Source organism: Pan troglodytes, chromosome 12, assembly GCF_028858775.2.
Source record: "Pan troglodytes isolate AG18354 chromosome 12, NHGRI_mPanTro3-v2.0_pri, whole genome shotgun sequence".
NCBI lineage: Eukaryota > Metazoa > Chordata > Mammalia > Primates > Hominidae > Pan > Pan troglodytes.
In genome coordinates, this window is record NC_072410.2 from 76,207,855 (window position 1) to 76,230,066 (window position 22,212).

The window sequence follows — 22,212 nt, forward strand, 5'->3', positions numbered from 1 at the left end:
GTGGTCCTTTGCAATGAGTGCAATCTCTTATACATAGACTTTAGCAGCTTGGTGTCCATAGGATGATCACAGTCCCCTGACTGTCTCTGGGCTCTGCTCTGTGGGATCTGGGATCAGGAAGGGAAGGGGCTCTGGAGTCCAACTTGCCTCCCCTTGCAGCTCTGCTGAGGGCACCCAGCACAGAGAGGAGTGCCCTTCCCAGTCTGCTGCCCTGGTTGTGTCAGGTCATGGGCTTCAGGCAGAGGTCAGGAGGATGAAGGCAGAGTGGCTCCAGGCGTGTGGCCAGGGAAAACCATGACCTCCCTGCTGTGGTATGCAGTGCTCTTCCTTAAAGCAGAGTGCAGCAGTGGCCTGGCCCAGATTGGCTACGGCTGTGCTCCATCTGATGGTTTCAACCCCATCAAGGCTTTCTGGCTCAGCAGTTCAGGAAGGGAGTGGGAGCTGGGCCTACGGAATTAGGGATGATACACCAGTTATTTGCTTAATTCAGTATCTCCCCCCTCCACTCATACTATCAGAATTCTAATTCTGTTTGAGGCTGCAACAGTGTCCACGCAAAAACCTTACCACCTCAGACACCGTACAGATAGGTGCAGCCACATGACCTTAGTTTGACCAATGGCACGTAAGCAGAAGTCTCTGGGTGGGGCTTCCTGGGACGCTTTTAAAAGGCGGCTCCTTTTCTGACCTGGAGTAGTGGACCTGGTACTTGGAGCTGCTTCGGCCAACTTGACACTGAGGCTGGAAGCCATGGGCTGAGGATAAGAGCCCTGTGGTGGTGGAGGAAGGCACCACCTGGGTCCTCTATGACTTCTGAGAGCAGTTTCACCAGCCGTGGATGGACTACCTGGGACTTCTTGGTATGTGAGCAACATAAACCTCTATTTGGTGAAGCCATTGTGGCTGGATTTCTTTTACAGCTGAAAGTAATCCTCAAACGCAGGACCTCAGAAAGTTTTTGGTCTGGAAACGGGAAGGTCCAGGCAAAAAAGCGGTCCCCAGGAATTAAAGGAGGAGGAAGGCTTTTATTTATCTGTTTTGAATTACTATTCCACTCTATAATCTTTAGTGTATTGCCTATTTCCCAAGGGATTAAGTTTATATTCCTCAGACCAATATTCAAGGCTCCCTAACACTTAGCCCCAAACCAATTTTCCAGGCCTGTTACCTTTTACACCATTCCCTGGAGCAAGAGTGACCCTTCCCTCCTGGATACACATTACACACTCCCACCGTAATCTTCATTTGTGTGAGGTATCCCTCCTGATTTCCACCTGTTTGGGCTTACCTAGCCTTATGAGCTCGTCTTTTAAGAAGACTTCCTGTATCACCCAGGGCTCCAGGGAGCTCTTCTATGATCTCATTTACAGCTGAGGTCTGTGTACTGATAGCTGCTTTACATTTTCATGTGTGTTAAACTCATTTCCCCAGCAAGGTTGTGAGATCCTCCCAAGGTAGGATCTTGGGAGCAGGGTAACATGGAAAGAACATGTGCTCTGGGATGATCTCAGGTAAGTCTAACCTCTGTGAACCTCGGTATCCCTGGCTGTGAAGTGGAGATGATATACATTTCTACCTGCAGGGTTTTGGTGATGATAGCCTCCTTAGGGACTTAGGGCGCATGATATGTTAGCATTGGTGCTGAAGAGGCGCTTGTACATTGGCTTGTTACCTGGCCGGTAACTGCTTAGCTGGGCCTTTTTCCTATCCTTTGCCTCTCTCTCTCTTCTGACTTTCTGCTTTGCATTTGATTCAGAAGATCTGTTCTAAGTTTAGGGAGTGACCATGAGTAGTTCTCATTTTCCTAGAGGGCAGATCTGAGGCTAGTGGCTTCAGTATTCAAACACAATAGGGAAGAGGAGATTTCATGCCTGTGGCTAAAGATGTGGGATGAGATGCTCACTTAACTGTTCAGGGGAGTTTACTTTCTCTGAAGATTAAGAAAAATGAATGTATTTAAGTCTAGTTTTTCCTGGCAACAGATGGATGGATTAAATGACCTTACGCACATGGGTGTTTTGGTTTGTGTGTGTGTGTGTTTTATAAATGCCCAGTTCTGTCTGCTCTAAGAAGGTAAACAGGTGGACCTTAAACTTTTTGCTATCCTTATCTCCATCTCTCTCCCCTCAACCCCATGGGGCAGAAACCCAGATCAAATAAAATGATCAGAAGAAGTGACCCATACCACAACGGCCCTTCCTTGAAAGTTTAATGAGAAATGATACTTTTATCACTTCCAAATTAAGTACCTGTCACATGCAGCTATCAATGGGGTTGGATATATGGAGTTGGGTGGGAAATGAGAAGTCACCATGGACTTACATGGCATGATAATGTGTACTGACATTGAAGTCCCAAGGCAGTCATTTTTTTCACGTGATTTTACTGAGAGTCGCTCGAGAGCCCAATGAGACAGAAACTTATTCTCTTGTCCCTCTTAAGGCAGAGCCCTATGCCAGAGGAGAGAAGGGGTCAATAAAGACTTGATTAATTGCACAGCTGTGTCCAGCCTCATTCAGTTTGCCACATTATCACTAAAGTGTCCTGTGGCACAGCCAGCCATAGTGGCTGGGCTGCTGGGCTCAGAGTAGCCGACAGTCTGCAAGGAGTGTGTGTATTGAAGGGCTGAGGGGCTGGTGACTGGGGGAGTTGAACCCCTTTGTTGCATACATGCGGGGCAGCTTCACTTTGTGCCTGACCGTGAGCCTTCTGGTGTTCAAAGTCTGTTCCTTTGGGTTGTTGTGTGTTTATTTGAGGGGCTGTAAACCTCTCTACTGTGGACAACTGTATACTTGTTTTGTATCTCTGTGTCAGTGTATTTGTTTCTGGGTTAGCTTTTCTGCATTTTTGTGAGTCTGTGTGCTTGGGTTAGTAGGTGGGTAAGGGGTGGGGGTGTGTGTCACCTTTTTTTTTTTCCATGTCCAGCTTTCCAATAGAGTAGAATTAATGACGTCCTCTGGGTCTAATCAGGCACTTAATTCCTCCTTCCTTATGTTCCCTAGGAGTATGCCCTTATTTTGCCACATGCCTCACCCAGGGGATACACAGCTTAGTGATAGGAGTACCCCTTGTCCACCAGGTCCAGCTAGGCCTGTGCCAGGCTCGCTGGAGCTTCACTGCCTCTCCTTTTTAACCATATGCTGTCTGAAGGCCAGCTGTGTACAAGTCTACTCAGGCCCAGTGCTAAATGAGGCCTGGCCAGTGGCCTGGTGATGGTATCCTGCCATGTTGGCACAGCTGGAGGGAGCTTGGGCATCTTGGCTCCTGTATTAGTTTCCTGTGGCTGCTGTAACAAACTGCCACAAACTTAGTGGCTTAAAATAACACAGACTTATTCTCTTACAGTTCTGGAGGTCAGGAGCCTAACATGGGGTGGCAGGGCTGGGCTCCCTCCGGAGGCTCTAGCAGAGAATCCTTCTATTGCCTTTTCTGGTTTCTAGAGGCTTCCCATGTTCCCTGACCCGCAGTCCCACGTCATTCTGGCCCCTGCTTCCATGGTCACATCTCCTTTCTGACTCGCACCCTCCTGCCTCCCTTTTACAAGGGCCCTTGTGACTACCGCGGGCCTACCTGGATAATCTGGGATCATTTCCCCACTGCAAGGTCCTTAAACACAATCACATCTCAGCCTCTTTTGCCATATAAAGTATTCATGATCCTGGGGATTAGGACATGGACATCTTTGCAGAAGATGGGGGCGGGGGCTGCTCCCAAGCAAATCACAGGCTTCCCACCCCTCAGAGGTCTATGAACATGAGTAGATGTGGTGAAACCCAAGCCAGCTTGGTCATGATGTACTTCTATGGTTCTGGAAAGGTGTTCTAAACCCGCCTTCCCTGCAGATACCTCCCTGACCTGCTAACATCTGAAATCTTCCTCTTGGGATAAGGCATCATGTCCACAGTGAGAACTCAGTTTCTGTATAAGGGGCACGAACGTGTTTCTTCACTCTCAGGTGTAAATGACTGACAGCAGGGCCCTTCCTAAGAGTGGATTCTGATTGGACAGAGGCACAAAGTGAAAAAAGGAGGTGCCTGGGAGGCTGGGATCATGCACGGATAACACTCTAGCATGGCAGGGGCGAGGGTTCCCAGTGAGGGAGAGAGCAAAGGCACTTGGAAGTATGACCAGAAAGTTTTAATCAAACAGAGCAAAATGGCTGCGATGCAGAACAGGTAGTGCTTGGTGAAGAGAAAGAAGACCATCTCCTTGGTGACATAGATGATGTGAATGAAGATGAAGCAGTACAGGAACATGGCAAACTGGTTCTGGGGCAGCAGGAAGTTCTGGAGGCCTCCTGAAAACTGTGGGGGAGAGAAGACAGTGGAGATGATGATGCCATTGTTGGCGCCAGGCAGATCTCGGTTCAGTCCTGCTCTGACCCTGCCTGTATGTGACCTCAAGTCATCATCTTCACCTAAAGAAAGGATAATAGTGTCCATTTCCAAAATCATGAGGCCTGGGCAAGGTGGCTCATACCTATAATCCCAGTACTTGGGGAGGCCAAGGTGGGAGGATTGCTTGAAGCCAGGAGTTTGAGACCAGCCTGGGCAATGTAGTGAGACCCCTATCTCTATAAAAAAAAATTTAAAAATTAGCCAAATCTGGTGGTGTGTGCCTATAGTCCCATGTATTGGGAGGCTGAGGTGGAAGGATCACTTGAGCCCAAGAGTTCGGGGTTATGGTGAGCTATGCTCATGCCACTAACTTCAGCCTGGGTGAGACAGCAAGATCCTGTTTCTAAAAAAACAAAACAAAAGATCACAAGGAGGAAAAGTGAGATAATGAACATTCCTAGTCAGGTAACTAGCACATAGAAGGAACTCATCATTTTTTACTTTTTGAGCTGCTCTTATCCCTCCTGACTGGGGCGCCAGGCCACCACCTTCCTTTCTCTTTATGGTCTGTACTGCCCATTGGAGCCACACACGTGGGCCTTCTCTCTCTGACTCCAAGAGCCCCACGTGTGGATGTTGGGTCTTGGGAGTGTTCTCTCACAGTGCACTGACATTCAACCTAGTTTCCTGGACAGTGGCCCAATGACATGGTGTCCCTTGCATATAAATGACTGTTTCTCACTCCCTGGGTCCTGACACATATCACATGGGTCAGTCCGTGGTCCTTCAGTCCAGGGTTTGGTCTCTCCTGGAGGCAGGTGCTGAGAGATAGGTGATGGGGTCTCCCTAAACCCACAGAGTATTTGGGCTGGGGGAAAGCAGCTTGAGTTGTCTGGCTAATTCTGTCTGTGGGTTGCTCTTTTCTTGAATCTATATAATTGGGGCCCAACAGTCTTCATTTTAACTGTAGAAAGTATCAATGTATAAGTAAGGCAAAAGCTGATATTATTTTGATCCATAGTTAAGAGGGCATAACCCATGCATTATTTTTTAAAATATTTGTAGAAATCATGGCATATTTTTGGAAAGCACCAGGTGGCAGGGACCGAGATGCCCTAAACTAGCTAGAAACACACTCAAAGAGGTATTTTCAATTCAATACACTCTGTCTGTCCGTCCATCTATTCACCCTCCCAGAAAAAGAGAAGAGAGGACGGTTCAACATCAAGTCAACTCCCCAATTTTTAGTAAATGCACAAAAAGTAAACACTTTTGTAAATTATCACCAAAGGCTGGAGGATGGGGACACATCACTGTTGAAACAGCTGCATAAAATGTGAGGGCAACTAGATCAAACTGAGGGGACAGAAAATGACCTGGTGATGCTGCCTCTAAAATGAATAGCTAGGAAGGTTGGAGACCAGAGGAAGCAATCCAGTGTTCTAATGGGAGTGGAGGACGGGGCTGACCCGACTGTTCTCTGCAGGCTCAGTATGGCTCTGGACCCCTGGACTTTGCCACCTGTCTGCAGTCTGCACGTGTTTCAGTCTGAAATGCTGATGAGTGATCATTATGACTTTCATTAAAAAAAAAAGTGCTTGTGAAACCCTTTAGACTTTTCAAAATACTTTCAATGTTCTAATTTTTGAGCAGAAGAGAGAAATAGAGAGAGGACTATATACCAAAGATTTCCATCTCATCCAGCAAGGAGAAAGATTTTCAAACTGAAAAGGGGGGAAAATAAATACGGTTAGGAGGAGACACAGGCCAAAGGCATAGTTACAATATCATATCTGCTTTAAATAGTTTCAGGTTCCACTTTGTGACAGATTTTATCCCAGGCTACTGAGAAAAGTCACAAGTTTGGAAATGGAACTTAGAATTCAAAAATATTAGGAAGTGTGCTAAAGTCTAAGCAATAGGCAAATGTTTTCTAGACTTTTCAGAAAGGGTGTGGGGGCAGGGGAAGATTCTGGAAATCCAAGTTCAGTAAGCTTGACTGAGTTCAGTGAAATCATTTCATGTTTATAATGAAGCAGGTATTTTGTGAACAGAAAAAAAGATAATTGTTTAAGAAGCCAGCACGTGTTCATTGAGAACAAATGATGCAAAACCAACCTCACTTTCTTAAAAAAACAAAAACAAAACTGGACCAGTCAATTGGGGAAATGCTATAGGTAATGTAATATCTTAATTTTGGGAAACCATTTGACAGTGCGTCTCCGTTTTTTGGATAAGGTGGAGAAATGTGAGCAGGATAAAATGTAACTCAAGGGTGATGATTAATGGAACATTGCCAACCTATACAGAGACATTTAGTGGTATTTACTTTAGGTCATTTCCTCCTCAACAATTACAGCAATGATTTGGATAAAGGCAGAAGGCATGGTTCTCAGAACTGAGGATGACTCAGAGCTGGGAAGTACAGCTAATACATCACATCCCAATAAAACTGAAAAGTGATAAATGTATGTTGTTGCATTTGGGTCAAGAAGTGAATTGCATGAGTACATAAAAATGGTAATAGCTAACATTTATTGAGTGCTTACCTAATGTGCTGGGCTAATTGCAAAGTGCTTTGCATGTGTTCTCTCATTGATTCCTGACAACAACCCTGTGAGGTAGGTACTACTTCATGGATGAGCAAGCCAAAGCTCAAAGGAAATTAGTAATTTGCCCAATGTCAGGGAGTTTATACCTGGTATTTTAATCCAGGACTTTCTGACTTTAAAGTGCAGGAAACACTGCTTTAAACAACATCTTCCACTATTGAATGCTTATGATAGCCTAGCCACTGTGCTAAGCTCTTCACATCCCATTTAATCTCAAGTAGGCATTCTTATCCCCCATTTAATACAGATTAGGGAACAGTGGTGTACTTCTTGTGAAAAGATGGCTGTTTCAGTTGACTAGAAGGCAGTATGATCCAACAGAATAAACACAGCCCTGATCGGGGAGGTGATGGTTCTATCAAAATCCACTGGCCAGGGTGCAGTGGGGATTCTGGGTCTAGTCTCCAGGCATCAAATTTTAAGAGATGCAGAGAGGACTTGTGAGCGGTGGAAGAGGGAGGAAATGTTGAAGACTTTTCCTTGAAGCTACCAAAAAGGCTGTCGGGTGGGCGATGTGGTTCTGGGGACCCTCCCAGCCTCAGCTCTCCTTAGAGAGTCACATCTCATCTTCCCGTGGAAGCTCTGTTTAACAGAGCTGGCCAGGTAGGGTAGCGACCTTTAAGGCAGTGAGCAGACATCTCTGGAAGTGAGCCAAGGCGGAGAGGGCTGGAGACCGCCCGAGTGGATGCTCAGCCCCTTTCAGCCGAGATCCAGGATCTGCAGGGTGGGGTGCCGCGCAAAGCAGGGAAGGTGGGCGCCTGCTCCAGGCCCTATGGGACTTCAGCTCCAGGCCTCCCTCCTCCCAGTGCCCCGTTCCTTGTCACCCACCAGGCGGGGCGCCGCCTCTTGCTGCAGCTGCTCCATCACCACCTCGTGCTGCCGCTCCCGCTGCAGCTGCTCCCGCTGCAGCTGCTCCATCGCCAGCTCGTGCTGCCGCTGCCGCTCGTTCTCCTCATGCAGGTACTTGAGCCGCGTGAGCTCGAACTCCATGCGCACCTTCTCCAGCTCCATCTCGGGATTGCGCTCAGTCCCAGGGGCCGGGGGCAGCCCTGCGGGTTTGGGTCCGTCGCCAGCCTGGCCTTTGGTAGCACGGCAGGTCTTGGGGGACAGCGATTTAAGCGGCCCTTGGCAGCCTCCGTCCTCACAAGCTTCCATCTCTTCCAAGTAGTCATAGGAGGAGTCTGGCTTCTGGGACTCTGCCTCCTGGCGTAGGGGAAGCAGGGAGGAGAGGTACCGTGAAGAGTCAGGATGGGGCTGCCCCTGACCCCATGGAACTCCCGCAGCCCCAGGCCGCAGTGGACTGGGGTGTTTGAATTGTAAAGATCTAGGCTGAATTCTTATTAGAAGTGCTCTTACCGGGAGTTGTCAGGACCTGCGGGTCAAGGAGAGGGCAAACTAGCACAAAGTAGTAGTGCCCTAAAGTTGCAAGTGGAGGCACTGGGAGTTGAGTAGATTGATGTCCATTTTCCTAGTGATTTTTCTGATCACCAAAGAGGCAACTTCCGGGCCCATCCTCAACTCTACCTGACTTTGAGGTCAGTTAGATGCCAGGTCTTCAGGAAGTTACAGAGGGAGAAAGAAACCCAGGGTCTGAATTGAGAGAACCTAAATATTTGGGGACCAGGAAGAGGGCTATGGTGGGGAGCCAGGTCCTATCCACCCAGCAAGGAAAGGACCCCAAGTGGGGAGGTAGATGGAGGAGACCAAAGCCAGCTTCATATGACTTCACAATCTTATGGAGGGCTACCTGGTCCCTGGTGACAGCTGGTGCCAGTTACAGGGCTGGGGTACATGTCACCTGATGTTCTTGGCAGTTGTCTGGAAGCTCATAGCACTCAGCTCCTATCATGTGTTCCTACAGTATTCTTGCTCCCCCTGACAGAATAGGCAGGGGTGGTGAGACACAGCAGCCCCCTTACCAGACAAGCCCTTGGCTTCCCTTCAGACTTGGAGTCACCAGGCACCATCTTGGGGAAGGTCGGGCCACTTTCTCCCGCACCCCGGGCTTCCATCATCTCCCTGTCCTCTGCTGCCATCCAGAAAACCAGAACGCTGCCAGGTGGGGTCACAAGACATCATTGAGGTGCTGACATTTGGCCTCACCAGATTCCACAGCCTGGCCACCATCACAGTCCCCTGTCCTCATAATGGCCTACATTCTACAAGTTGCTATGCTCCCTTTGGTGGAGGGTGTGACACCTTTGAGGTAGTAACATGCTAACATTAAGAACTGCAGGATGGGCCTTTCCTGCCCATAAGGATGGCTTTGAAAACTAGAGTTCCAACTCATGAAACTCAGAATTCCACCATTTGAAATCCATTTCCTTGGGTTCCTTTTTTAAATGAAGATTGTGTTGGAAATGAGTCACAGCTCCACAAACACTGTTATGGGCTAAACCAGGTCCCCCTCTCTTCCCAAAATTCATATGTTGAAGTCTTAACTCCCAGCCCCCAGTACCTCAGAATGTGACCTTATTGGGAGACAGGGTCTTTACAGAGGTGATTAAGTGAAAATGAGATCATTAGGGTGGGATCCTAATCCAGTATGACTCGTGTCCTTGTAAGAAGATGATGATGTGAAGACAAGGGAGAAAATGGCTATCTACAAACCAAGGAGACAGGCATTGTATTAGGGTTCTCCAAAGAAACATAAAATGACATTTATTACACAGAATTGGCTCATGCAATTATGGAGGCTGAGAAGTTTTATGATCTCCCATCTGCAAGCTGGTGCCCCTGGAAAGTGGGTGGTATAAATTCCAGTCTGAGCGCAAAGGCCTGAGAACCAGGAGCCCTGATGGTGGAAGTCCCAGTCCAAGGGCAGGAGAAGACTGACGGATTACCTCATGTAGTCAGGCAATTGAATTGAGAGCACCAGTTCAACTGGCAGTCTGCCTTGTTCCATTTAGGCCCTCAGTGGAGTGGATGAAGCCCACCCACATTGAGGAGGGCAGACTGCTTTACTCAGTCCACCAATTCAAATGTTAATCTCTTCCAGAAACACCCAGAAATAACATTTAATCAGAGATCTGGCTATCCAATGGCTCACTGACGTCAGCATGTAAAATTAACCATCGTAGACCTGGAATAGATCATTCTCTCCCAGCACTCAGAAGGAACCAACCCTGCTGGCACCTTGATCTCTGATGTTGACTCTCCAGGATTGCGAGAAAATAAATTTCTGTCATTTACACCAACCAGTCTGTGGTTCTTTGTTACAGCAAACCTAGGACACTAATACAACCCATCATTCATACTTCCACGTGGGTAGAATGGAGGGCTGGGGAATGTATTTTGTCATCTTCCATTTTGTGAAAAAAGCAGCAAAACATCTTTGGTAGTTCAAAGCAGGATTGCAATATGGAAAGACAAAGGGCTGCATTTGAATTCCAGCTTCGCTACTCTCTCTGGCTGTGTGACCAAGGGAAAGTGTAGTCATTTGTAAATGGGATAAAGATTTAGCCACTTCCCTATGCTGCAGCACCGATGTGAAAATTAGATAGGGTAGGAGGGGGGGTTCCAAGATGGCTGAATAGGAACAGCTCCAGTCTACAGCTCCCAGCATGAGCAACACAGAAGACAGGTGATTTCTGCATTTCGAGGTGAGGTACCAGGTTCATCTCACTGGGGCTTGTCGGACAGTGGGTGTAGCCCACGGGGCATGAGCCAAAGAAGGGAGGGGCATCGCCTCACCCGGGAAGTGCAAGGGGTGGGGGAATTCCCTTTCCTAGCCAAGGGAAGCCGTGACAGACAGTACCTGGAAAATCAGAACACTCCCACCCTAATACTGTGCTTTTCCAACAGTCTTAGCAAATGGCACACCCGGAGATTATAGCCTGTTCCTGGCTTGGAGGATCCCACACCCACGGAGCCTCACTCACTGCTAGCACAGCAGTCTGAGATCCAACTGCAAGGCAGCAGCAAGGCTGGGGGAGGGGCATCCGTCATTGCTGAGGCTTGAGTAGGTAAACAAAGCAGCCAGGAAGCTCGAAATGGGTGGAGCCCACCACAGCTCAAGGAGGCCTGCCTGCCTGCCTCTGTGAACTCCACCTCTGGGGGCAGGGCATAGCTGGACAAATGGCAGCAGAGACTTCTGCAGACTTAAACGTCCCTGTCTGACAGCTTTGAAGAGAGTAGTGGTTTTCCCAGCACGGAGTTTGAGATCTGAGAACAGACAGACTACGTCCTCAAGTGGGTCCCTGACCCCCGAGTAGCATAACTGGGAGGCACCTCCCAGTAGGGGCCAACTGACACCTCATACCACTGGGTGCCCCTCTGAGATGAAGCTTCCAGAGGAAGGATCAGGCTGGAGTGGACCTCCAGCAAACTCCAACAGACCTGTAGCTGAGGGTCCTGACTGTTAAAAAGAAAACTAACAAACAGAAAGGACATCCACACCAAAACCCTATCTGTACATCACCATCATCAAAGACCAAAGGTAGATAAAACCACAAAGATGGGGAGAAACCAGAGCAGAAAAGCTGAAAATTCTAAAAATCAGAGCACCTCTTCTCCAAAGGAATGCAGCTCCTCGCGAGCAATGGAACAAAGCTGGATGGAGAATGAATTTGATGAGTTGAGAGAAGAAGGCTTCAGACGATCAGTAATAACACACTGCGAGCTAAAGGAGGATGTTTGAACCCATCACAAAGAAGCTAAAAACCTTGAAAAAAGATTAGACAAATGGCTAACTGGAATAAACAGCATACAGAATACCTTAAATGAGCTGAAGGAGCTGAAAACTATGGCACAAGAACTACATGACGCATGCAGAAGCTTCAGTAGCCAATTTGATCAAGTGGAAGAAAGGGTATCAGTGACTGAAGATCAGATGAATGAAATGAAGTGAGAAGAGAAGTAAAAAGAGTAAAAAGAAACGAACAAAGCCTCTAAGAAATATGGGACTATGTGAAAAGACCAAATCTACATCTGATTGGTGTACCTGAAAGTGACAGGGAGAATGGAACCAAGTTGGAAAACACTCTGCAGGATATTATCCAGGAGAACTTCCCCAACCTAGCAAGGCAGGCCAACATTCAAATTCAGGAAATACAGAGAATGCTACAAAGATACTTCTCGAGAAGAGTAACTCCAAGACACATAATTGTCAGATTCACCAAAGTTGAAGGAAAAAAATGTTAAGGGCAGCCAGACAGAAAGGTCAGGTTACCCACAAAGGGAAGCCCATCAGACTAACAGCAGATCTCTTGGCAGAAACTCTACAGGCCAGAAGAGAGTAGGGGCCAATACTCAACATTCTTAAGGGAATTTTCAACCAAGAATTTCATATCCAGCCAAACTAAGCTTCATAAATGAAGGAGAAATAAAATGCTTTACAGACAAGCAAATGCTGAGAAATTTTGTCACCATCAGGCCTGCCTTACAAGAGCTCCTGAAGGAAGCACTAAACATGGAAAGGAACAACTGGTACCAGCCACTGCAAAAACATGCCAAATTGTAAAGACCATCGATGCTAGGAAGAAACTGCATCAACTAACGAGCAAAATAACCAGCTAACATCATAATGACAGCATCAAATTCACACATAACAATATTAACCTTAAATGTAAATGGGTTAAATGCTCCAGTTAAAAGACACAGACTGGCAAATTGGATAAAGAGTCAAGACCCATCAGTGTGCTGTATTCAGGAGACCCATCTCATGTGCAGAGAAACACATAGGCTCAAAATAAAGGGATAGAGGAAGATCTACCAAACAAATGGAAAACAAAAAAAAGCAGGGGTTGCAATCCTAGTCTCTGATAAAACAGACTTTAAATCAACAAAGATCAAAAGAGACAAAGAAGGCCATTACATAATGGTAAAGGGATCAATTCAACAAGAAGAGCTAACTATCCTAAATATATATGCACCCAACATAGGAGCACCCAGATTCATAAAGCAAGTCCTTAGAGACCTACAGAGAGACTTAGACTCCCACACAATAATAATGGGAGACTTTAACATCCCACTGTCAACTTTAGACAGATTAACGAGACAGAAAGTTAACAAGGATATCCAGGAATTGAACTCAGCTCTGCACCAAGCAGACTTAATAGACATCTACAGAACTCTCCACCCCAAATCAACAGAATACACTTTGTTCTCAGCACTACATCGTACCTATTCCAAAACTGACCACATAGTTGGAAGTCAAGCACTCCTCAGCAAATGTAAAAGAACAGAAATTATAACAAACTGTCTCTCAGACCACAGTGCAATCAAACTAGAACCCAGGATTAAGAAACTCACTCAAAACCGCTCAGCTACATGGAAACTGAACAACTTGCTCCTGAATGACTACTGGATACATAAGGAAATGAAGGCAGAAATAAAGATGTTCTTTGAAACCAATGAGAACAAAGACGCAACACACCAGAATCTCTGGCACATATTCAAAGCAGTGTGTAGAGGGAAATTTATAGCACTAAATGCCCACAAGAGAAAGCACGAAAGATCTAAAATTGACACCCTAACATCACAATTAAAAGAACTAGAGAAGCAAGAGCAAACACATTCAAAAGCTAGCAGAAGGCAAGAAATAACTAAGATCAGAGCAGAACTGAAGGAGAAAGAGACACAAAAAACCCTTCAAAAAGTCAATGAATCCAGGAGCTGGTTTTTTGAAAAGATCAACAAAATTGATAGACTGCTAGTAAGACTAATAAAGAAGAAAAGAGAGAAGACTCAAATGGACACAATAAAAAATGATAAAGGGGCTACCACCACCGATCCCACAGAAATACAAACTATCATCAGAGAGTACTATAAACACCTCTATGGAAATAAACTAGAAAATCTAGAAGAAATGGATAAATTCCTTGACACATACACCCTCCCAAGACTAAACCAGGAAGAAGTTGAATCCCTGAATAGACCAATTAACAGGCTCTGAAATTGAGGCAATAATTAATAGCCTACCAAGCAAAAAAAGTCCAGGATCAGACAGATTCACAGCCAAATTCTACCAGAGGTACAAAGAGGAGCTGGTACCATTCCTTCTGAAACTATTCCAATCAATAGAAAAAGAGGGAATCCTCCCTAACTCATTTTACGAGGCCAGCATCATCCTGATACCAAAGCCTGGCAGAGACATAACAAAAAAAGAGAATTTTAGATCAATGTCCCTGATGAACATCGATGCAAAAATCCTCAATAAAATACTGGCAAACCGAATCCAGCATCACACCAAAAAGTTTATCCACCACAATCAAGTTGGCTTCATCCCTGGGATGCAAGGCTGGTTCAACATATGCAAATCAATAAACATAACCCATCATATAAACAAAACCAAAGACAAAAACCACATGAGTATCTCAATAGATGCAGAAAAGGCCTTCAACAAAATTCAACAGCCCTTCATGCTAAAAACTCTCAATAAATTAGGTGTTGATGGGATGTATCTCAAAATAATAAGAGCTATTTATGACAAACCCACAGCCAATATCATACTGAATGGGCAAAAGCTGGAAGCATTCCCTTTGAAAACTGGCACAAGACAGGGATGCCTTCTCTCACCTCTCCTATTCAACATAGTGTTGGAAATTCTTGCCAGGGCAATCAGGCAGGAGAAAGAAATAAAGGGTATTCAATTAGGAGAAGAGGAAGTCAGATTGTCCCTGTTTGCAGATGACATAATTGTATATTTAGAAAACCCCTTAGTCTCAGCCCAAAATCTCCTTAAGCTGATAAGCAACTTCAGCAAAGTCTCAGGATACAAAATCAATGTGCAAAAATCACAAGCATTCTTATGCACCAATAACAGACAAACAGAGAGCCAAATCATGAGTGAACTCCCATTCATAATTGCTTCAAAGAGAATAAAATACTTAGGAATCCAACTTACAAGGGATGTGAAGGACCTCTTCAAGGAGAACTACAAACCACTGCTCAAGGAAATAAGAGAGAATACAAACAAATGGAAGAACATTCCATGCTCATGGATAGGAAGAATCAATATCGTGAAAATGGGCATACTTCCCAAGGTAATTTATAGATTCAATGCCATCCCCATCAAGCTATCAATGACTTTCTTCAAAAAATTAGAAAAAAAAACTACTCTAAAGTTCATATAGAACCAAAAAAGAGCCCACATTGCCAAGACAACCCTAAGCCAAAAGAACAAAGCTGGAGGCATCACGCTACCTGACTTCAAACTATACTACAAGGCTACAGTAACCAAAACAGCATGGTACTGGCACCAAAACAGAAATATAGACCAATGGAACAGAACAGAGCCTTCAGAAATAATACCACACATCTACAACCATGTGATCTTTGACAAACCTGACAAAAACAAGCAATGGGGAAAGATTCCCTATTTAATAAATGGTGCTGGGAAAACTGGCTAGCCATATGTAGAAAGCTGAAACAGGATCCCTTCCTTACACCTTATACAAAAATTAGTTCAATATGGATTAAAGACTTTAATGTTAGACCTGAAACCATAAAAACCCTAGAAGAAAACCTAGGCAATACCATTCAGGACATAGGCATGGGCAAGGACTTCATGACTAAAACACCAAAAGCAATGGCAACAAAAGCCAAAATTGACAAATGGGATCTAATTAAGCCAAAGAGCTTCTGCACAGCAAAAGAAACTACCATCATAGTGAGCAGGCAACCTACAGAATGGGAAAAATTTTTACAATCTACCCATCTGACAAAGGGCTAATATCCAGAATCCACAAAGAACTTAAACAAATTTACAAGAAAAAATCAACCCCATCAAAAAGTGGGTGAAGGATATGAACAGACACTTCTCAAAAGAAGACATTTATGCAGCCAATAGACACATGAAAAAATGCTCATCATCACTGGCCATCAGAGAAACGCGAATCAAAACCACAATGAGATATCATCTCACACTAGTTAGAATGGTGATCATTAAAAAGTCAGGAAACAACAGGTGCTGGAGAGGATGTGGAGAAATAGGAAAATTTTTACACTGTTGGTGGGACTGTAAACTAGTTCAACCATTGTGGAAGACAGTGTGGCAATTCCTCAAGGATCTAGAACTAGAAATACCATTTGACCCAGCCATCCCATTACTGGGTATGTACCCAAAGGATTATAAATCATGCTGCTATAAAGGCACATGCACACGTATGTTTATTGTGGCACTATTCACAATAGCAAAGACTTGGAACCAACCCAAATGTCCATTGATAATAGACTGGATTAAGAAAATGTGGCACATATACACCATGGAATACTATGCAGCCATAAAAAATGATGAGTTCATGTCCTTTGTAGGGACATGGATGAAGCTGGAAACCATCATTCTCATCAAAGTGTCGCAAGGACAGAAAACCAAACACCGCATGTTCTCACTCATAGGTGGGAATTGAACAATGAGAACACTTGGACACAGGGTGGGGAACATCACACACTGGGGCCTGTTGAGGGGTGGGGGGAAGGGGGAGGGATAGCATTAAGAGATATACCTAATGTAAATGATGAGTTAATGGGTGCAGCACACCAACATGGCACATGTATACATATGTAACAAACCTGCACATTGTGCACATGTACCCTAGAACTTAAAGTATAATAATAAAAAAATTAGATAGGGTGTTTAGCCCACAAGCTGCCCATACAGGGACTAGGCAAAAGATAACCATGATCACCATTATTCTGAGCGGTAGATTTCCCACTTGGGAGAGGAGAATGCTCAAGGTTCACTTTCTGTCTTTGCAAATCGTTAACTGAACCATGGCTTTCCCCTCCCAACATTATGGTGGTGACCATGTAAATCATCTCACAGCTGTTGTGTAAGGTATCTATCGTGCCTCAAGCACTACTAGGAGTAGGATTACCAGATAGATACAGGATTCCCAGTTAAATCTGAATTTTAGATAAATTTTAGTATAAATATGTTCTAAAAATTGCACGGGACAGATTTCTAAAAAATTATTTGTCTGTAATTCAAATTTAACTGGGCATCCTGTATTTTTATTTGTTAAACCTGGCAATCTTAACCAGGAGAGATCTGCTTAAAGAAACAATGACATATGTACAAATAATCCACTGCTGTTAAATCACCAAGTATGGAAATGCACAATAAGTACTATGGGTAGCTGTCAGCTATAGATCAAACAACCCTAAATGATCAGTGGCCCACAACAATAAACATTTCCTTAGCTCAGACATCTAAAGGTAGGCTGATTTAGGCTGGATTCAACTGGGGGAGCTTGGCCGAGGCAGCTTTGTTTCATGTGTCTCTTATCTTCCTCTTGGGAATAGTGGGGTAGCTTAGGCATACCCTTTGCTCGGGGATGGAAGAAGTAAAAGAGGCCTTGGAGCTGGCACACCATCACTTCCATCTTGTTATTGGAGAAAGCCAGTTGTATGGGCAAACTCAAAGGATGGTGAAACGTACTCTGCCCAGTTAGTGGGAGGAACCACAAAGAAAGATAAAAGGTCTGGATATAGGGGATGAAGAACTGGGGCCAATCAGGCAATGTACCATAGAAGTCAAGAGGTCAGGGCTCAGGGTCTCATGCCTGTAATGGCAGTACTTTGTGAGGCTGAGTCTAGAAGATTGCTTGAGCCCAGGAGTTCAAGACCAGCCTGGGCAACATAGTGGGAATCCACCTCTACGAAAAAAAAAAAAAAAAATTAGCTGGGCAAGGTAGCATGTACCCGGGGTCCTAGCTACTTGAAAGGTGGAGGTGTGAGGATCGCTTGAGCCCACTTAAGTGAGCTGTGATCTTGCCACTGCACTTCAACCTGGGTGACAGAGTCGGACTGACTCAAAAAAAAGGATCAGGGTTGATGTGGCTGGAGTAGCTGAGGAAGGTTTGGTGGAAGAGGGAACATGAAGGGTGGGTGGGATTTGGGTGAGAGGAAAGGATCAGCATGAGTAAGATGTCAACTGATCCTCATCATCTGTTGCCTTCTGTTTCTCCTCTCTGCCCTTCCCCTAGGAGGCAGACCTCCATGAAAGTGTACTAATTCATTGAGCAGAGCAATGTATTCCAAAGCAACATACAGTCTAGCATTCTCATTTCCCTGTCTCTAGACTCCTGTCCTTTAGGGAACTTCCCAGAAGTGGAGGAAACAGGTCTTATGAGCCTTGGGTCGGTTTGGCACTGGTGACAGTATGAAAAGAGCTTCTGCTTTCTCTGTTGAGTTCAGAGAAAGGAAGTGTATAGTAAAGTCATATGCAAGGGTAAAGGAGACAAGAACACGTGGGAGCCCAGCAACAGGGATGAGGGATGAGCTGGCCTAGCAGGGACTGTGCTGGATTCAGGGCAATTCTGAGACCAGCAGCCAGAGTTGGTGCAACTTCACATGCGCCTTGTCATTCGTATAACTCAGCTGATTTCGGTGTTTCTGCTTCTCCGTGTCCCCTCACTTCCCATCAACAGCCTTCCTCACCCCCGCCAACCCACAACCTCCAACCTCATGCTTCACTGTAGGCAAGGTTCCTGCTTCCTCCTGACTTCAGCTTACTCATAACTTCAGCTTCTAATGGTTCTTCATAGCCTCAACCGTATGGCCTCTCGGTATGCCTTCTGTGTTGTTTGTCCTACTTAAGTCACTCATGATTTCCTGGTAGACCTTTCCAAGGGCAGGAATCAGAATAACCTGGCTTATCTCTACTGGGACAGAGCTTTTCATTCTAGGGCAGCCTGTTACTGGGCTACCATGTGATCCTGTCTCCCTTACCCCTGCAAATGGCTTTACTATAAACCTTTCTCTGAGCTCAGTGGAGGAGGTGGAGGCTCTTTTCACACTGTCACGAGTGCCAAACCAACCCAAGGCTCATGCAACCAGTCTTCTCAACTTCTGGAAAATTCCCTGAAGGACTGGTATCTAGAGACGGGAAAATGAGAATGCTAGACTCTGTGTTGCTTTGTATTGTTTTGCTTAATGAATTAATGCAGTTTCATGGAGGTATGCCTCCTAGGGGAAGGGCAGAGAGGAAACATAGAGGCAACAGATGATGAGTATCATTATCAGATGGGGAAGGTGCCCAGCCCAGTTCAGTCTGGTGAAGTGGAAGGATGGGGAGGGCAGGGTGATACGGCACAGTGCACAGCAGCCTCGGATTGTCTGTCAGCAGGAGCTGCAGATGGGTCAGTTTCCCTTAGAAGGGACAGTGGGAGTAGCAAGCACCATGTTGAAGATTGATGGGCACATTCACAGAGCAATGTATCAATTCTAGATTTGACAACCAGATGAGAGACTTGTGTGTTAGTACAGCGCGCACAGGCTTTCATGTACATTATCTCATTTGATTCTCACAATGCCTTTGTGAGGCCATTTAAAGCAGGTACAGTGATGCTGCCTGATAAACAAGAAAATTGAGTCACTCGGGCAGATGAGGTGATGCGTCTCTGCATGCAAAGGATGTTAGTGGTTGAGCATTCCATGACTGGAATGCAGGCTTCCCATCTCCTTTCCCTGTGTCTTTATACAAGATTACAAAGATGGTCTTTGGGGCCTGTAACTCTTAAAAGGTGAGAGGATTTTCTGCCTCATAAAAATTAGCATATCCATAGAGGTGTATTACAGTGTTATTTATAACAGCAAAAGACTTGAAACAAATTTCCACCAGAAGGGATCTGGTTAAACAATTAGTGCTGCATCCTTATGAATACCATGTAGATGCTAAAAAGAACAAGACGAAAGAAAAAATGAGAATACAGTAGCTTCATCAGTGCAAATACCTTGTTCTTCAAGATTTTTTTTTTTTTTTCAGGACAGGGTCTCACTCTGTCACTTAGGCTGGGGTGCATTGGCACTGTCATGGCTCAATTGCCGCCTTGACCTCCTGGGCTCAAGAGATCCTCCTGCTTCAGCCTTCCAAACTGCTGGAATTACAGGTGTGAGCCACCGAGCTTGGCCCCAAGATATGTTATTTACTAGGAAAGCAAGAACAGTTCTTCCATATTTATTAAAATATGAAAATATAGTAGAATATGTCTGAAAAGATACAAGAAACTGCTTCATGGTGGCTGTCTGTGGTCAGAGAGCTGAGGGGTTGGGGGTCAGAAGGAGACTGATTCTTAACTATAATACCATTTTGTACTCTTTGAATTTTTTTTAAACCATGTACATAATATACATATATGTAATTTATATGCATTATATATATGCATATATATTATATATATATAATTTTTTTGAGACAGTCTCACTCTGTCACCCAGGCTGGAGTGCAGTGGTGAGATTATGGCTCACTGTAGCTTTGACCTCTCCCAGTCCAAGCAATCATCCAATCTCAGCCTCCCAAGTAGCTGGGTCTATAGGCACATGCCACCATGCCTGGCTACTTTTTGATTTTTGATTTTTTGATCCCAGAGATGGGGTCTGGCTATGTTGCCCAGGCTGGTCTCAAACTCCTGGATGCAAGTGATCCTCCCACCTCAGCCTCCCAAAGTGCTGGGATTATAGGTGTGAGCCACTGTGTCTGGCCTATCTTTTCAACTAAAAATGTAAAAAGATGTCTGGAGGAGAGACCTTTGCTCAGCACAGGTGAAGAAAGTTTAGTATGTATAACTTGTTCAAGTTGAGGACAGACAGGTATCTTTGAGCCACTTGGTCATATCCTTGCCACCTCCCTCTACCTCCAATCCAGGGTAGTCTTCCTTCAACCAGGAATGGACATCTTACTGCAAAAATGTCCTCTTCCTTTTCTAACTGCCTCAGCCTCAGACTGTGTTGTGGCTTTGAACACTTTCCTCAGATGTCTTGAAGTGTTTAGAAGATTATAATAGTGACAGTAATAATAGCTTACATTTATCGGGCACTAACCATGTACCAGGCACTGAGAATTTTTCACGGATCATTTTACTTAATTTTCAGAGCAAACTATGAGTTAGGTACCATTATTACTTTTATCTTTAGAGAAGTGGAAACTGAGTTGCAGACAGAAGTTACCTGCCCACAGTTACACAGCTAGGAAGAGGTGAAGCTAGGATTTTGGTACTAAAGTCTCTGTATTCAATCCCTTCCTGCTTGAAATACTTAGTGTGGTTTCTGTTTTCCTGGCTGCACCCTGGCTGACATAAGTACTATCCAAGAGAAAGAGTTGACTCAGGGTGCTCCAAGGATTCATGGGAGAAATCAGACTGAGGAGGGAGAAGGGGGTATACAGGCAAGTGGGTGAATGCACGTGTATGAGTGTTGTATCAGTCAGGGCCTAGTCAGGAGACAGAAACCACACAATAATTCCAACAGGGAAGGTAGAATATAAAGAATTATTAACTAGGAATAGGGGACTAGTTACTACTTAGAGGGTAAAAGAGAACTCTAATATATCTAGACTAGAATAAACTTAGAAGAGGTGCCCCTCTTTGGAGATGGTATGGCTGAAGCACTGAATGGCATAAAAGTTTGCTGAGGTCAAGGTCAAACAGGTCAACCCTGGTAAGTGCTGGATGTGAACAAAACTCATTGGTAAGCTTCCTGCCACTGAACCTGCCAGGAGGTTACTGAAGAGAACCTTAGCTGGGAAACTTTTTGGGGAGCTGCCCCAAGGTTCTACTGAAGTTTTCTGGGGGTGACAGTCACTAGGTGTTCTACATGTGGGCCAAGCTTTAGAGCTTTGCCAGAGTAGAAAAAAAGGAAGGCACTCAAGAACCAGGAAGAGAAGCCCCTTCCTCCAGTGACGTCTCTCCAGTGCTATCTACTGACAAAGCTTAATACTGTGCTAGCTAACAAGGGACATGTTAATAGGTTCAGCTTCAGTTATCACAAGCAGGGAAATTAAGTGAGGATGTGCCGCAGAGAGGCAATACATGGGAAACTGGCATAGTGTGTACTTACTAGCAAGTCAGTTTCCTTTCAACACACCTGCCTCTTTGCCCCGGGGAAATGTCCTGACTTGAGAAGATCACCCAAAAACAGTATTTTGCAAGCCCCTTCCACATTCATGACCCTGTCCTAGGCACTCCGAGGAAACACCAAGAATCATCATATACAATTCCTTCCTTTCTGGAATTTATAATCAAGTTGGAGACAGGGAATGCATCTTAATGTTCTCTAAATACATCCTATGCTTGCCTGCCTTCCTGTCTTTGCTGGCAGTTTCCTTGGCCTACAAAACCCTCTTACTTCCACCTGTGAACATACTCCCATCTCTAGCTACTACCACCTGTGCTTCACGTCTCTCTGGCTGCCTGGTGATAAAATGTTCTGGCCTTGTGTCATCTCTACCACTAGATTAGAGGCTGGCTGAGGACGGAGCACACTACCTTGCTCACTGTAGGTGCCATTAAGGAGTCAGTTTGGTCAATGGCCCTGGCCAGGAG

The 22,212-nt window shown here is 45.1% G+C and overlaps 1 protein-coding gene across 1 annotated transcript; it reads right to left on the reverse strand.

The window, feature by feature from the left end:
• Nucleotides 1-365: 365 nt before the first annotated feature.
• On the reverse strand, nt 366-9,099 carry TMEM247 (transmembrane protein 247). The gene is made up of 4 exons (XM_063788894.1): nt 8,869-9,099; nt 7,778-8,152; nt 4,057-4,304; nt 366-447 (listed from the first exon to the last, which is right to left on the reverse strand). The coding sequence occupies exons 1-4, from the start codon at nt 8,983-8,985 to the stop codon at nt 366-368; spliced, it is 822 nt and encodes a 273-aa protein (XP_063644964.1). The 5' UTR covers nt 8,986-9,099.
• Nucleotides 9,100-22,212: the final 13,113 nt, after the last annotated feature.

Excerpts from the sequence above, each read along its gene's own strand:
- TMEM247 (XM_063788894.1), bottom strand. The coding sequence starts at position 8,985 with ATGGCAGCAGAGGACAGGGAGATGATGGAAGCCCGGGGTGCGGGAGAA. Across the intron at positions 8,153-8,868 it reads GGAAGCCAAGGGCTTGTCTG|GAGGCAGAGTCCCAGAAGCC; the intron begins GTAAGGGGGCTG and ends CCCCTACGCCAG. Across the intron at positions 4,305-7,777 it reads AAGAGGCGGCGCCCCGCCTG|TTTTCAGGAGGCCTCCAGAA; the intron begins GTGGGTGACAAG and ends TCTCCCCCACAG.